We start from the raw sequence: 16,061 nt of genomic DNA, 5'->3' as shown, positions 1-16,061 counted from the left end.
AGGTCTTGCTTGACCAATCTCATTTCCTTCTACGACCAGGTGACCTATCACCTGGACAAGGGAGATGAGATTGATGTCATATATCTTGACTTCAAAAAAGCCTTCGATCTGGTGTCCCATGATCGTCTCTTGGAGAAACTGGCCAATTGTCGCCTTGGGTCCCCCACAATCCACTGGCTGGAAAATTGGCTCCGGGGTCGGACCCAGAGGGTAGTAATTGATGGAAGTCACTCATCGTGGTGTCCTGTGACCAGTGGGGTCCCCCAGGGCTCTGTCCTTGGACCCATACTGTTCAACATCTTCATTAACAATGTGGACACTGGAGTCAGAAGCGGACTGGCCAAGTTCGCCGATGACACCAAACTTTGGGGCAAAGCATCCACGCCAGAAGACAGGCGGATGATCCAGGCTGACCTGGACAGGCTCAGCAAGTGGGCGGACGAGAATCTGATGGTGTTCAACACCGATAAATGCAAGGTTCTCCACCTTGGGAAGAAAAACCCGCAGCATCCTTATAGGCTCGGCAGTGCTATGTTGGTTAGCACTATGGAAGAAAGAGACTTGGGGGTCATCATTGACCACAAGATGAACATGAGCCTGCAGTGCGATGCTGCGGCTAGTAAAGCGACCAAAACGCTGGCTTGCATCCATAGATGCTTCTCAAGCAAATCCCGGGACGTCATTCTCCCCCTGTACTCGGCCTTAGTGAGGCCGCAGCTGGAGTACTGCGTCCAGTTTTGGGCTCCACAACTCAAAAAGGATGTGGAGAAGCTTGAGAGAGTCCAGAGAAGAGCCACGCGCATGATCAGAGGTCAGGGAAGCAGACCCTACGATGACAGGCTGAGAGCCCTGGGGCTCTTTAGCCTGGAAAAGCGCAGGCTCAGGGGTGATCTGGTGGCCACCTACAAGTTTATCAGGGGTGACCACCAGTATCTGGGGGAACGTTTGTTCACCAGAGCGCCCCAAGGGATGACGAGGACGAATGGTCACAAACTACTACAAGGTCGTTTCAGGCTGGACATAAGGAAGAATTTCTTTACTGTCCGAGCCCCCAAGGTCTGGAACAGCCTGCCACCGGAGGTTGTTCAAGCACCTTCATTGAACACCTTCAAGATGAAACTGGATGCTTATCTTGCTGGGATCCTATGACCCCAGCTGACGTCCTGCCCTTTGGGCGGGGGGCTGGACTCGATGATCTTCCGAGGTCCCTTCCAGCCCTAATGTCTATGAAATAACATCCTATTCACCCACAACCTACCTCTCTGTACAAATTCTGTATACCTGTGTCACTCTCACCAACTCCTCAATTACTTTTCTTGTGCATTTTGCATTCCTTCCAACTGGTTAACACTTCTTTTGTACAGAGAGCCGTATTCTGTGTGAACTCGCTACCCCTCGGAGCAGGACTGTGATGTGCCTCCCCGAATGCAACTCAGAGCTGCAGTAGTTTTCACTCTGATCTGATTTGCTCATTATCACCCTATCAGTCCTGTTTTCCTAGCATGAATATTTGCTTCCCATGGAGCATTACAGATTTTTTCCTTCAAGAGCTCAGCCATATTTTTCCACTTTGATTTCCCCATGAGTCATTACCTACCTATGTTTTTAATACTTTGTCCCTTGATTATTTCTTACTTTTTCACCAATATTGACACATTGCTTTATAATGAAAAGGCTGAGGAGAGGATAACTACACATAGGGCTTGGAAAGAGACCCACTGGCTGATACCTGGCCTTTGTCCTCAGAGGCTCTATGGTAGACACACCTCTCATTTTGTAACCGAAGGTCAGGCAAAGTTTGGCTGGATGTGCCAGGAGCCCAGACTGAATTTTGCCACTGACTTGGAAGGATCCTGGGTTGACATTCCTTATCCATTTTAGCCTTCAGAGCAAGAATGAAGTAAAGGTAAGGACTGGCTTAAATCAGCCAGGAGACTGATCCAACTTCCCCTGAAGTCAACGGAAAGACTCCCATTGTCTTTACTGGGAGCAGAATCACTCCCCAGGTGAAGAAATATATTATCTGACTCAAAAGAGGAAAAAATGAGGAGGTGATGACTGATAGGAAAGGAACCTGGCCTTTTGCAGCATTTTGTAACTTAAGAGACGGCAAAACAGCTGCTTGAATTTTCAAGTTTTCTTGATTTTAACTGTTGTTAATCAATTTTTAATGCAAAAATAAAGAGGGTAGGAAAAATGCCACCCAGCCCTCCATAAAATAATTGATTTCTACAAGATCTTAACTAAATAGTCACAACTAAATGCTCTGCTTTGGTCTCACAGGCCAGAGTGGGTAATGTGAACAGCAGCACTGGAAACCAGAGAAAAACAAGAAATTTTTAAAATCTCTGGAAAATGTTATTGGCACTGAATGCTTGAAAAAGGGACCATTGTACAACTGAGATTGCAGACATATTTGTGAAGAACGCAAATAAGGAAGCATCTGAAATATTTGGCAAGTTTGTATCCATAAATAATATTTCAATACAGTAGAGCAAATATTGCTGTGGTAGTTTACAGTGCTGCTTAAACACTGAACCTGCTGAATTTTTCACTTTATAAAGAATGTTTACAGGTAAGTAGATTAGTGTACACATGCAAAATATAGGTGCAAGCATATGGAAATGAGGTGCAGCGTTGTAAAATAGAGGTAAGAATAGGGATACCAGGCAGTGGTACGCTGGGGTCAAGAATTCAGCGCCATGTTGACGGGAGAGCTGTCAGGCACTAATGCAGCTCTGCTGTACCTAGGTATTTAATAGAATATGTTTAGAGCCTCAACGAGCTTGTGTAGTGTATTTACACACTGGGAAGTCAAAAGTTATTTGCTGCACAGTTCTTCCATACAAAAATAACTATGCAGATGTTGCTCATCCAGCATGCAAAAGGGAGGTTACATTTTTCTAGGAGGGTCATAACGTATTTTTAGCTACAAGCCTTGTTATTTGCCTTTATTTCTTGCTCATTACAAATGAATATAAGGCCAAGTTCATTTCCAGCTAGAATTGAGACCGTCCTAGCTAAGTCATGATCTATACCATACTTTGTAGTACTGATCTCTTGAGTCACACTGCTACTTTCTATTAAAATCATAATATAACTGTATGTTTGTTTATTTCTGCCTTTAATATTCTTGTGGCTCTGTACATGTGTGCACGTGTGTGTGCGCGCGCACACATGTGCAGCTGCAAAAAATCTGCTTAACTCTATCAGACCAAGTTTTTTTTTTTTCATAATTCCAATGCCTGTCAAGCATTTGTGTGTCTGGGCAAAATGTTGGTCTCTATGGACAGTGCTAGAGAATGTGCGTGTAGTGAACCACTAACTTGCTTTTAATTAATTTTTAATAAAGTTATTTTTCAGGGAAGGGAATGGAAAGATATCTTCATTCTCGGCTAGGCCTCTCATGCTTCTTGTTAAATGTTTTCCAGAAGATGTCAGTTGAATTTTTTTCTTTCACAATCTGTACAGATATAGGGGGCTGTCTTAGAGTGAGAAACTGGAGCGTGCTGGTTAGAATTTGATAATAACCCCACCAGAGGTTCTCAGACTTTCTCATAACAAGTTTTATGCCATAAAAAAAAAAATCTGTTTATCAAAAATAGTATGTATTTTTTGAGGAAAGTAATCAGTTCCCTTGCAAATTTATGGTTCACTGAAGACCCAACTTTCCATTGGGGAAAAAGCTTAAAAGGAAAATGTTTTGACTAGTTCTGCTTAGGCAGAGTACACATGTTGTGGATGCCTTCCCTCCCATCACTGATCTCAAAAACTACCTCCTTTGTCATTCATAGGTACACAAAGTCCCCATGGCAAACTGTATGGCCTAACTGAGAAAGATGCATTGTGAAAGGCATGAATGTGCTCGCTTTTAATTTGATTAAGCAGCTCCAAGTGAGAGGGAGAACCAGAACCGTGACAGTTCTGCACTCATTCATGTGAGCTTATCTCTCCTTATACGTATAAGTCTTCACAGGATTAGGGTCCATGGGGCTTGCTGTTCTCAACAGTAGTTGCTGTGAGTGTGGCCCACCATGATTCATAGCCCACAATTTAAACACATGGACCTGCACTCAATTCAGCACAACTAGCAAGGAGGGAAAGGATCAGATTCTTGTGGAAGGCTGCGTAAAATGCAGGAAGAGGATAGATCAGAAAGCTTAGAGGAAATAGAAATAATAGGAAGCAAAATATCTGCTTGTATTAACAGAGCTTTATTAAATCTTTTGCCTCCCCTCTTTCTGTTTTCACCAGGTAGCTGCATTTTGTGATGTTGACAGAAATAAAATAGTAAAAGGATTTTACACTTATGAAGAATCTGAGGTTAGTAATGAGTCCTCTTCTTTCCATAGCTGTGGTTTGAAAGTGTCTTGTGAAATGTGATATTCATATAATCATAGAAGAGTAGGGCTAGAAGGGACCTCTAGAGGTCATCGAGCCCAACCTCCTGTCTGAGGCAGGATCATTCCTACCAAACCATCCCAAGCAAATCCATGTCTAACCTACACAGCTACAAAACCTCCCAATCCATACCAATCTAACCATGGGATGAAATTCCTTCCTGACCCCTCAAATCGAGCAATCAGTTGGACCCGGTGCAGAGAGGCAAGACCTTCCAGCTGAGAAATTGAGGGTTTTAGTCCCACCAGGAGCAGTGACACACCCCAGTCAAAATCCCCAGCCTTGGCTGTAGCCAGCACCCAATGCTTCTAAGGAAAGTGGGGAAAAAAAAATCCGGTATAGCAGTGGAGGGGGGGGAGGAGGGAAAAATTCCTTCCCAGCCCCATGCAGCAACCATTAAGGCCTAGAATCATAAGAAATACCCACAATTAGGGCTCTGAGAAAATCACGGATTTCTTATAGAATAATTTTTCACAGAACGACCACTGACCTTGGCAAATGGGTCTGTGTAGTTCCATGAATATTCCATGAAAAATTATACTTTACCCGCACACGTGTGGCAAGCAGGTACACAGCCATAGGCAGCAGAAGGCCGGGGCTAGTGGGACTTAACCCCCTCAAATGCGGGGCAGCACAGAGGGCCACAGAGCAACCCAGGTGCAGGCTCCAGGTGGCTGTAGCAGGTGGGGAGGGGCACACAGACAAATACGGAGCCTTCACGTTGCCAGGATTGCAGCCGGATAGTGTGCAGAGCACTGCCTACCACAGCAAGTAAGTCAGGGAAGGGGCGAGGGGGTGCGCAGATCGAGGCCCTCATAGTGAGGGAGGGAGTGGGGCAGGGGCTGGCGTGATTGGGGCCCCGGGGCTGGTCGTGGAACAGTTGGAGCCCAGACAGCTTGTCCAGGGGCATGGGGGGGCTCCCACTGCTGAGCGCACCTCATGCCCCCTGGATTTGTGCATAGGGCAGAGGCAGGCTGCCCATTGCGATCTGGGCTCTGCGCCCCACTGTGCTGCCCCAGGAGCCAGTGCCAGAAGGTACATGGCATCGTGCATGGCAGCCAGCTCCCAGGACAACAGCAACAGGGTGCAGTCCACCTCCACCCTGTGCACAAATCTCCCGAGGTGTGTGTGGCGACAGGCCCCCCCCCCCGCCCCCCCCCAAATGCCCTTGGATGAGCCGCCTGGAGTCTGAGTGACCTGTGACCCCCCACCCACCCAGGGTCCCTGTCCCTGCTTCTGCCCCACTCCCTCCCTCACTGTGGGGGCCTTGATCTGCCCCATGCCCCTTCCCTTCCCCAACTTACCTGCTGTGGTGGGCAGTGCTCTGCATGCCATCTGGCTGCAGTCCTTGTTAAATTTGGCGTTTTCCACACAGTCCGCAAAATTGCGATTTTTCTCAGGGCCCTTCAACATAATACAGCGTAAGCACAGCTACTCCTAGGTCATCCCTGACCGATGCTTATCCAGCTTTCTTGAACACCTCCACCGATTCCACAGCCTACCTAGGCAGTCTGTTCCAGGGCCTCGCTGTTCTGACAGCGAAGAAGTTTTTTCTAATATCCGCTCTAAACTAATTTTGCTGCAATGCCAAGCCATTGGTCTGTGTCCTGCTCTCTGCCTTTTCTCTCTACCTGCATTCTCCCTCATCTTTGTGGCAGCCCTTCAGATACTGAAAGACTGCTGTCATGTCCATCCCCCCCAAGCACTTTTTCTGCAACCTGAACATACCTATTTCCTTCAATTGCTCGATACATGGCTTGCTTTCTAAGCCCTTTGTCATCCTGATGCCTGCCTCTGGACCCTTATTCTAACCTTAGTGGATAACCACTAAGCAAAAGAGTGTCATTAATTATAAATATAATAATTGTAAAGCATAGTCATAGATTCATAGATTCATAGATGTTAGGGTCGGAAGGGACCTCAATAGATCATCGAGTCCGACCCCCTGCATAAGCAGGAAAGAGTGCTGGGTCTAGATGACCCCAGCTAGATATTCATCTAACCTCCTCTTGAAGACCCCCAGGTAGGGGAGAGCACCACCTCCCCTGGGAGCCCGTTCCAAACCTTGGCCACTCGAACTGTGAAGAAGTTCTTCCTAATATCCAATCTAAATGTGCTCTCTGCTAGCTTGTGGCCATTGTTTCTTGTAACCCCCGGGGGCGCCTTGGTGAATAAAGACTCACCAATTCCCTTCTGTGCCCCTGTGATGAACTTATAGGTGGCCACAAGGTCGCCTCTCAACCTTCTCTTGCAGAGGCTGAAAAGATCCAGTTTCTCTAGTCTCTCGTCGTAGGGCTTGGTCTGCAGGCCCTTGACCATACGAGTGGCTCTTCTCTGGACCCTCTCCAGGTTATCCACATCCTTCTTGAAGTGCGGTGCCCAGAATTGCACACAGTACTCCAACTGCGGTCTGACCAGCGCCCGATAGAGGAGAAGTATCACCTCCTTGGACCTATTCGTCATGCATCTGCTGATGCACGATAAAGTGCCATTGGCTTTTTTGATGGCTTCATCACACTGCCGACTCATGTTCATCTTGGAGTCCACTAGGACTCCGAGATCCCTTTCCACTTCCGTGCCACCCAGCAGGTCATTCCCTAGGCTGTAGGTGTGCTGGACATTTTTCCTCCCTAGGTGCAGCACTTTGCATTTCTCCTTGTTGAACTGCATTCTGTTGTTTTCTGCCCACTTGTCCAACCTGTCCAGATCTGCTTGCAGCTGTTCCCTGCCCTCCGGCGTGTCCACTTCTCCCCATAGCTTTGTGTCATCTGCAAACTTGGACAGAGTACATTTCACTCCCTCGTCCAAGTCACTGATGAAGACATTAAAGAGTATCGGTCCCAGGACCGAGCCCTGCGGGACCCCACTGCCCACACCCTTCCAGGTCGAAACCGACCCATCCACCACGACTCTCTGGGTGCGACCCTCTAGCCAATTTGCCACCCACCGGACTGTGTAGTCATCCACGTCACAGCCTCTTAACTTGTTCACCAGTATGGGGTGGGATACCGTATCGAAGGCCTTCCTGAAGTCTAAGTATACAACATCCACCCCTCCTCCTGTGTCCAGGCGTTTCGAAACCTGGTCATAAAAAGAAACTAGATTGGTCAGGCACGATCTGCCTGCCATGAACCCATGCTGGTTCCCCCTCAGCATAATTTGTCCTGCCGGGCTCCCGCATATGTGAGCCTTGATAATTTTTTCTTTTTTTTTTTTTCAGTCCCTGTTAGTTGATTACTAATGGATCGTTGAACTGTCCCCTGTCCCTGATGGAGCCGGGGTGCCACTTAATACCAGTCTTGATGGTGCTTTTTGAATGAGAGCATACAGCCACCAACTCATTTGACACAGTACCTGCAATAGTCCCCAGATGGTAGCAAATTTTGGTTAGTTCCAGTGCAGGCTGGAATTAAACCAGTAACCGCCGATGTGTTATCCATCATGTACCCTCCTTTCTCCTCACTAAAGGCTGTCAACTATTATTTTAGGTGGGGCATAAATCAGCAAGAACAGAATTTCTCCAAAAATAAAGTTCTTGTTTTTAATGGATGCCTCTGGAAACACAAAGTAAGAGAAATATGTGAGTTAGGGAAGGATTTATAGACATGAAGTTATACCCCTAAAGAATGTTTTCCTTGAAAATTCAAATGATTTTACTGTACAAGAAACTCTGAGAGAGACAATAAAAATATATAGTAGAACAGGGAAAGTGGAATTATATATCAGGTTTCATGACTTAGCATCTCCAATGTCAACAAATTATACCAACAAAAGCCTGATAACAGGCTTTGTGGGAGAGAGGTCAGTTTCTAAGTCTAAGGTAAAGGAAGTTCTTTGTAATATAGTTGACAAGGAGCCAGGCTCTCATTGTAGTCACTGAAGATTTTGTCAGCTTAGAGGGGAAAAACAAATATATTTTTATAATGTTCTGTTCCTCAGGCCAAACTCAACTCCCATTGAAGTCAATGGCAGTTGTGCTACTGACTGCAGTAGCAGCAGGCTTTGCCCCATGGTGTGTAAAATCCAGAATGCATGTTGAAAGAAACAAAGCAAGCAGATGTGGAGGTTATTTTTCTTTAAATGCGACCCAAACGATAGGTTGTAACATGCTCCATAGGTGAGTTTCTCTACCCGGGCAGTTGTAGGCCACAGCACTTTCATGCTGTTCTAGAGATGGGAAGAAGATATTTAAGTGGGAGAAAACAAACCATTTAAAAGCTTACTGTCCTGGTACATTATTGATTTCATGGTAGCCAAATAAATTAGTTGTACTCAAAAGAATCTTAGGCCCAGGATGAAAGTTCACTGAAGTCATTGGAAAAATTCTTCTTGATTTCACTGAGAACTGGATGGGAGTCTGGCCTTCTGGAAATGCCAGTGAGTCTGTTAAGTGCAGTCAGGGCAGTTGGAAGTGAGGGTGTTCAGTAAGGGTACAGGCAGTTAAAATGTTTGTATCTATATCAAATTCTACCATTTTAAGCAGAATGTAGCCAAACCACTGGAGCTTTAAGCTTGTTACATTTTAGGGTCAAAGTTAGAGCACTTTAACTAAGCTGCATGGCTACAGGAGCATGCAGACATAAGCCTTACAAGTGATGCTCCCTCCCCAGCTACAGTTGTGTTTGCCCATAGCCTAACTTGCTGTACTCAGACCCTTACCTCGTCAGGACACAGTAAGAATATTTGTGGAATTAACATCCACTCGAAATTCTGAGGCTGCTGACAGATGCTGGATTAAAGGTGCCATCATGGGATCTGATGTGCAGTTCCAACAATCGTCTTTCCTGCCATGCCTCACATACATGGCAGGAGGTACAATTGTGGGATTGAACATCAGCTCCTAAAATGACATATTGCTGGTGTAGGGTGCGCCTAGGATCATAGTTTACCAGCAAGTAGCAACCTTGGCTCCCTGCACTCCCCTGGCGGGGAGCCACTCATCAGCTGACCAGTGCTGCCAGCCTCTGGAGCACACAAGTCTTGAAGGGCTCTGGTGTGCTCTGGAGACTGGCAACACTGGCTGGACATTCAGTTAAAGGTGTGAAAGGAACCAGCCACAAAGTTATTCCACGTTTTGTGTAATAACTCTGGCTGCTGACAGATGTGGGGAAAAAACCCAAATAAACAGCACTTTACTGGAAGAGGAAGCATGTCAGTTGGACCCAGCTCCCAGGTGTCTATATAGATTGTGTGCTTCAGCAGGGCTTTTTGGTGCTTTTATCTAATAGCTGATTTAATCAGTGTGCAGTCTATACAAACGGTGGGCATCTAACATGGTGCCTCTTCTGGGCATATGCTGTGCTTGGTCCAAGGGCCTGCCAAGTAAAGCACTGTTTTGTTTGGGGTTTTTTATTCATATCTGTAAGCAGTCTTTGTGGCTTATTCCTTGTTTTATTACATCATTAATTGAATGAACATATGGCCAGGTCACTATATAAGATGTGATTAACCAGTTAAACACATCTTAAGTGTAACATCTGTCAGGGGCCTGAGTCTCTGTCTGTTTGTCAGATGAGCGCTCATCAGAAAGAGCTCACTGGAAAATATGTTGGCCCTGAGAGCATTGAAAGAAATGCACTCAGGATGAAAGAAATGCAGTTGCACTGAAAGACTGTGGGCAGCTGAAATGTTAAAATGCTATTTGGTGTTAAAAACTACGTTTATGGAAACCCCAGAAACTATATTGCACTTGAAGTGAAATGCAAAATACTGAGCGTATGCCTCTGACCAGCCAGCCCATTCTAATGCAAGGTCTTTTAAATTGTGTTGAGTCTGTTGTGGGTAGCAGCTCTTGGCACCGAGGCCAGGAACAGCCATTCTGTTTGAAGTCCTTAAAGTGCCTGTGAAGCACTACATATCGTGCAGACTCTCACACCTGATGGAGTGCTTAAAATTGGCCGACAGTTCAAGAATGACGCTTGGAAAAAAGAGGAGCATCTTTGAGGCTGACAATAGCTTCTTTTACTTCTCTGAGCTATTGTTGTTTGCTTCCTGCAGGAGAGACCAAAACCAAAAATTCCCATACAGCATTTCAGAGATGCAACCCCACCTTTCATTATCTGTGTAAAGATGGTGAGTACACTCCGTGACTTAACATCACGTGCAAATTTTCTGTCCGGCACTTAAGAATGTAATGTTTTTATTTATAAACCATATTTTTTTCGGAGGATTTTAGTTAAAACCTAGCTTGATAAGCAATGGCCTTTTGGTCATATGGTCGATGGAGATTGTTTCAGGGAATGAATGTGTTGGAGTAATATCAAGGTAGTAAAAGGAAGGACATTTTTAAAGGTTCCCAAACCTGTTCTGCATTTTTGCCCTTCAGTTTGATCCATCCAAAATTGCACCCCCCTCCCTTTTTATACCCAAAATGCCACAGTCATAAGTGTTGGCACGCATAAATGAGGGGAGAGGAGAGGGTCTTGGTTGTATAAATCAGGTCCTTTCAGTCGTCAGAGGCAACGCTGCCCATCCTGACAATTCTTTTTTTGCCTGGCGACTGTTGTGAGGTTACCACTGCATTTCGTTTCGCTTTCACTCAAGTTGGCCAGATGATATCAGCATTAAATATTCAGCTGTTACCTTAAAATAAAGGCATGAGTAGGGAATAGCACAAAAGCATAAGATTGTAAACCTGAAAAGAAAGGTACCAGAAACACACTGTAAATACTAACTCTATGAACGTGACTGAAAACTGCAACTGAATCTACATATTTAAAAACCACACTGGCAGGCTTCCCACATATAAATAAGTGAAAGTGTTTAAATCCCTTCTCTTTTGTGATTGTTGCTTAAGTCCATCTCCTTCCTCACCTTAGCCCCCTAAGTATGGGGTCACTTCAGAGACAATAATTTATGGTTGTAAAATCAGACTGTGGGTACCTTGGGGCATTATCATGTACTGCAGACAGTTGGATAATAAACTAACCTAGTAATATTGCAACTAATTTAATTTGTCATACTAAATGCAATGGGAGTGGAAGTCCCAGGATAAAACATCTGTGTAACCTGTTATAAAGTACATCTAATTTCTGAACCTTTGACAATGAGGCTATTGTACAACTCTGTGTTTGTGCTGAAAACTCCAGACCATGATTTCAGCTCTAGGTTCACAGGTGTGGCAGGCCAGTAGGAGGTGCTCCTGCGCTGAGCTACCCACCTTACTGCACCCAACCACCTTTCAGGCTCCGAGTGCCTCCCTGGGGGCACCTCACGTCTAGCCGACCCCTTTCCTGGAGCACACCCGCTAGCCTGGGGATAGTGCCGGCACCACCCAGGGTCTGGAGTGATCCTGGCTCTGTGCCCCCTGGGAAACACAGGCCTAGTAGCTCTTGAGGGTACTCAACCCGCTTCAAGAACTTGGGGTGCTTCCCTCAGTCTGAAGCACAAATAGTGGTCTCCCTTAGTCAGCCGAACCAAGGGGACCCCAAGGCATAATCTAGACCCACTCCCAATAAGTCTCCCACACTAGGTACAAAGGAGAACTTTACTAGTTACAAGGAGTAGGTTTGGAACAGGGAACAGGGTTGAGCAATATCAGAGAAATCCCATAGAACAGACAGGGTGGCTGGGTAGCCTTTGATCACGCATCTGAGTTACTGCAAGCTATATATCTAGTTGGATATCAGGTAGCTTACTCACAAGCATCCAGAGGCAGGTGGAGATTCCCTCTGGAGGCAGGCAGTTCATTTATCATGAGTTTTAAGAGAGAGAGCAAGTTTCAAATGGTCCAGCTCTTCTCTCTCTGAGTTTTCATCATGGCTGCTGCCCCCTCCTCCTGGGCAGTTCTTAACTTATATAGACCTTATGACCTCATTTACCTGGTCCAATTGAGGCCAGCACCTGTTGGCTGCCAGCCAACCAATTTGAAATGCATCACTGGTTGCTGGGGAGACTGGCAGGGTCTCTAGCCCCCTCCCAGTCAGGCTGGCATTGCTTAGAACAATAGGGAGCGTAAGCCCCTCACCCAGGTATGTGATGCCAGTCACATAGGCAGAGGGAGCTGGTTTCCCCCCTGCCTCAGGAATGTATCCAGCTCAGGTTACCTAAAGAGATGGGATGTCTGCCCTCTGCAGGGCCCATATTAAAAAAAATTGTCACAGAGCAGAGTTTTGGGGGAGAGAGAGAGGTGGCATTCTGCCACAACAGTACTTTTCATTCTTTATCAGTGAGTGTATTCTGTATGCTGACCACACTGCATGGCATGGCATCTTCAAAAGTATCCTCAACATTTTGGGGCCACAGTTCGACTGACTTGAACTGGCTGGGATCTTTGCAAAGTGTCCTCAATATCTTAAGCAGCTCTGTTGATGAGCAGTTAATTGGTGCCCGATGCCAAGAGGCTGTAGCCAAGTTGTGTGAAGCTTCTCTTGTCCGAAGGGAAAAGCCTTCAGTTCACCGTTGCACTTCAATGTCTGAACTTCCCTGTAGACTGTTAACATCATGGCTGATACAAGAGCTGGTATCATAAATGCAGTTAACACAGAGGCAAAGAAAGAAACTGCTGCCCAATGCCCAGGTTTCTTGCGACATTAGTGATACAAGAGAATAGAAGAGTGACTGAATATACAAGGGCAATATTGAGAATAAGAGGGCTTACCGTCAGCTTTGTATCTTAATAGGACTTAAATGATACTTCTGTGGGGCCTACCTTCCTAGGACTTTAAAGGGATTTTTATACAATAATAGCTTAAGCCTGTGTGTCATAAAGATGTATTGCTGTACATTTTCATTATGTGAAGAGTGAGGACCTAAAAGCATAAGGACAACAGGAACTCTCTGGCAAAGCCAAGAACTGAAACTCAAATCTCAAGCCCTGTTATGATTATAAATTGCATTAGAGCAATGCCTGGAGTTCCTGATTGAAAAGTGCCAGCCACTGTACAAAACTACAGCAAGAGACAGTTCTTAAGGAGCATAAAACCTAGTTGACCAAGACAACAGCAACAAAAAAAAGGTCAGGAATAAACAGAGGCAGAGAGCTAGAGTGACTTTTCCAAGTTCACAGAATAGGTCATGGGTCTTTTGAGTTCCCTATACCTTCTGGACCATTCTGCTTCTTGCATTTTCTGTTCTCTCTCCATGAGCAGATGCAGGCCATCTTTAGGCAGAGCTCTTTTAGCAAGCCCTCTTCCAGGTGCTGAAACACATACTGCCGATTCTGTTGGTGTGAAAACCTCCTGGCCACACCTTTGAAAAGCAGGTTTTAATCTGCCCTGGAAAGCTGCCTACCACGAAAAGCAAAACAAACCCATAAGCGGTTGTGGTTTAAAGTGTTCAGGTCTCCAGTATGCAGAAGGCCTCATACTGTAGGCCTTACCACTAGAGGAAATGGTTTCTGAACCAGCTGAAACTTGCACAGAGAAGCTGAACTTTCATTGATCTGTGGTGATATTGTGCAGACTAAGTATAAAGCCAAGGGTTCAGACATGACTGTATTTTTAGCTGGTTGAACTTGCCTTGTTTTCTTTGCAGCCCACATCTAAAAAATGAGCTAAATAACAACCTTCCCCATTGCTACTTACTCACATCCCCCAGCCTGTGCTGTCACATGTGATCCTCTATTGTGCAACCAATTTAGTTAGAAATGACAAGGTAACTTGCTGTTGTGCAGCTCATCAAAACCAAACTGTAGACTTGTTGCAAGTGCCAGGAAAATGGAGATATAATTAATCGGTGCTGGAAGTGAGAAGGGAAAAACCTGAGACACATTTGGTTTTTTTCTGCCATCAAGGACACTTGCCTTGGTGCTTATAGCTCAGAATCGGCAATTGTGCAAAATGAGTGCTGTTTTGATGAGTCAAATTCTGAGAGGTGAATTACACGACAAAAATATGAAGCGACTGTCTCTACTTGGCACAAGTAATTACCAATACATCTTGTGTAATACCGTATTTTCTGGCATACATCACCCCCCAAGAATAAAATACTCACCTGCAGGATCTCTGGTAGTGGCTGATGTGTGAGGAGGAAAGTACCCAACAGACTTTTAGATCCCAGTCTGAATGGGCAGGCCTGGCTGTTTTTGGTTTTTTTGTTGGTTTTTTGGGGGGGCTTGGGGGAATTAAACTTTTTTTTTTTCCTATTCTAACTTAAGTATTAACCATAGAAAGTTAGGGTTGGAAGGGACCTCAGAAGGTCATCTAGTCCAACCCCCTGCTCAAAGCAGGACCATCCAACTATATCATCCTAGCCAAGGTTTTGTCTAGCCAGTGCCTGGGGTACAAACATTGGAAGCCCCACAGTGCCAGTTATAAAGGCCCCACTAAGAGAGTATGTAAGAAAGATCTTTACCATACTTCCAAGGATGGGACTAAGCTATGTTTATTAACATCAAATGGAAAAGTCACTAGGATGATGTGGAAAAGAAAAATTGCATTTATACAGAGTGAAACATGTAAGATAATACAGAGTAAGGAGCGAGAGAGCCTAAAGGCCGCTTCTCTTTAAAGCCTAAAATGAGACATAATGGGATTTTGCTGTCCTTCCTGACCTGCTTTCTGGTGGTGCTATTTTCCTTTTTTTGCTCTCTCCTGATGCAATAAGCCCCCTGTGTGGTGTGCTGTTTCTGGACAGGCCATCATCTCCACAAATTGCCACTTACTGGTTGCACCTACATTTGCCAGTAACATGATAACCAACATGCACCAACATGATAAACTCCCGTGCGGTTCATGCCAGAGTCAGTTGCTCCTGAGCGCAGCGTCTTCACATGCACCCGGGACTGTAGCAAGTTGAGCTGGGGCAGAGCATCCCCAGGCGGGCAGGCGAGTCTGGGGGGTCAGGCCTGGACTCCAGGAGGGGCAGCGGGTGGCAAAGGAGCTGGCTAGGAGCCCTGTGGCTAGGTAGTCTGTAGGTTCCCAACAGTACTGTCTTACACTGGAGTTAATTCATCTACTGTGCCCTGATACAGGCACTCATGTAGACAGTGATGGTTTAGTGCAGAGCTAATTAGGCAACTCCACAGTAAAGCGCACATGTAGATGTGCCCATTGTCATGCAAGAGTCTTTATTCCTTTTTCTTATAACAAAGCTCAGTCCTTTCTTCCTCTCTCCTTTCACCTGCTCCCCACAGTTCACCTGACACTGGGCCAGGTTCTAGTTTACTATTCTCTTCTAACGCCTTCCCACAATTTTAGTAGCCAGACTCTTCTCCCAATATAGTCCTTTATGGCAGGTCCTTATCTATTACCAAAGTGAACATAAGCACATTTGAGGTGCTGTGGGCTCCTGGCTTGCCAAAACTGTAGAGTTTAGGTATTTTTCTGGGGAGACAGTTTTTCAGGGAAGGTCTTTGTACAATGGGCTCCAGTAATTGTCTCCAGAACATAGTGTTTCTCATGAAGAGAGAAATAGCTACCTGTTGGTAATAATCAGAGCATCTGGCAAATAGGCTGTAACTTATGTAAGTTTATGCCTCCCTGAACCACTTAGTCTCTAAGGTGTCACCCTGCCCTGCCTTGCCTTCTGCCTATTTGTGAGCGTTTCACTTTCTTTTACTGTCCTGTCAAAAAGACTTTTTTTTTTCAGTTCTGAGATTTTAGCTATTGAAAAACTAGACTCAATCTAAGTATTAGAAAAGGTGAATAAATGGATTCTTTGCCTACAACTTCCCCAGCTGTGACTTGTGCAGGGCTGTGCTGACTGGCTTCTGTAGGCAG

At 45.5% G+C, this 16,061-nt stretch overlaps 1 protein-coding gene across 15 annotated transcripts in view; it reads left to right on the top strand.

Moving 5' to 3' along the window:
- Window positions 1–16,061, top strand: part of B3GNTL1 (UDP-GlcNAc:betaGal beta-1,3-N-acetylglucosaminyltransferase like 1) — a 350,365-nt gene that overhangs the window by 320,871 nt on the left and 13,433 nt on the right. For 11 of the 15 annotated variants that reach the window (XM_014595610.3, XM_059732186.1, XM_019485756.2 and 8 more), the window contains 2 exons: window positions 4,255–4,323; window positions 10,399–10,473. The exons of 2 other annotated variants lie outside the window; for them this stretch is intronic. In XM_014595610.3, coding sequence (XP_014451096.1) covers window positions 4,255–4,323; window positions 10,399–10,473 — 144 coding nt within the window. Of the gene's footprint in view, window positions 1–3,794; window positions 3,939–4,254; window positions 4,324–10,398; window positions 10,474–16,061 lie in introns of those variants that run through there. 2 more of the 15 variants (XR_002089783.2, XM_019485762.2) reach the window with 2 other exon arrangements.

The sequence above is a fragment of the Alligator mississippiensis genome, chromosome 8 (assembly GCF_030867095.1).
Source record: "Alligator mississippiensis isolate rAllMis1 chromosome 8, rAllMis1, whole genome shotgun sequence".
In the NCBI taxonomy this organism is placed as follows: Eukaryota; Metazoa; Chordata; order Crocodylia; family Alligatoridae; genus Alligator; species Alligator mississippiensis.
This window is presented reverse-complemented; position numbering and strand designations above follow the sequence as displayed.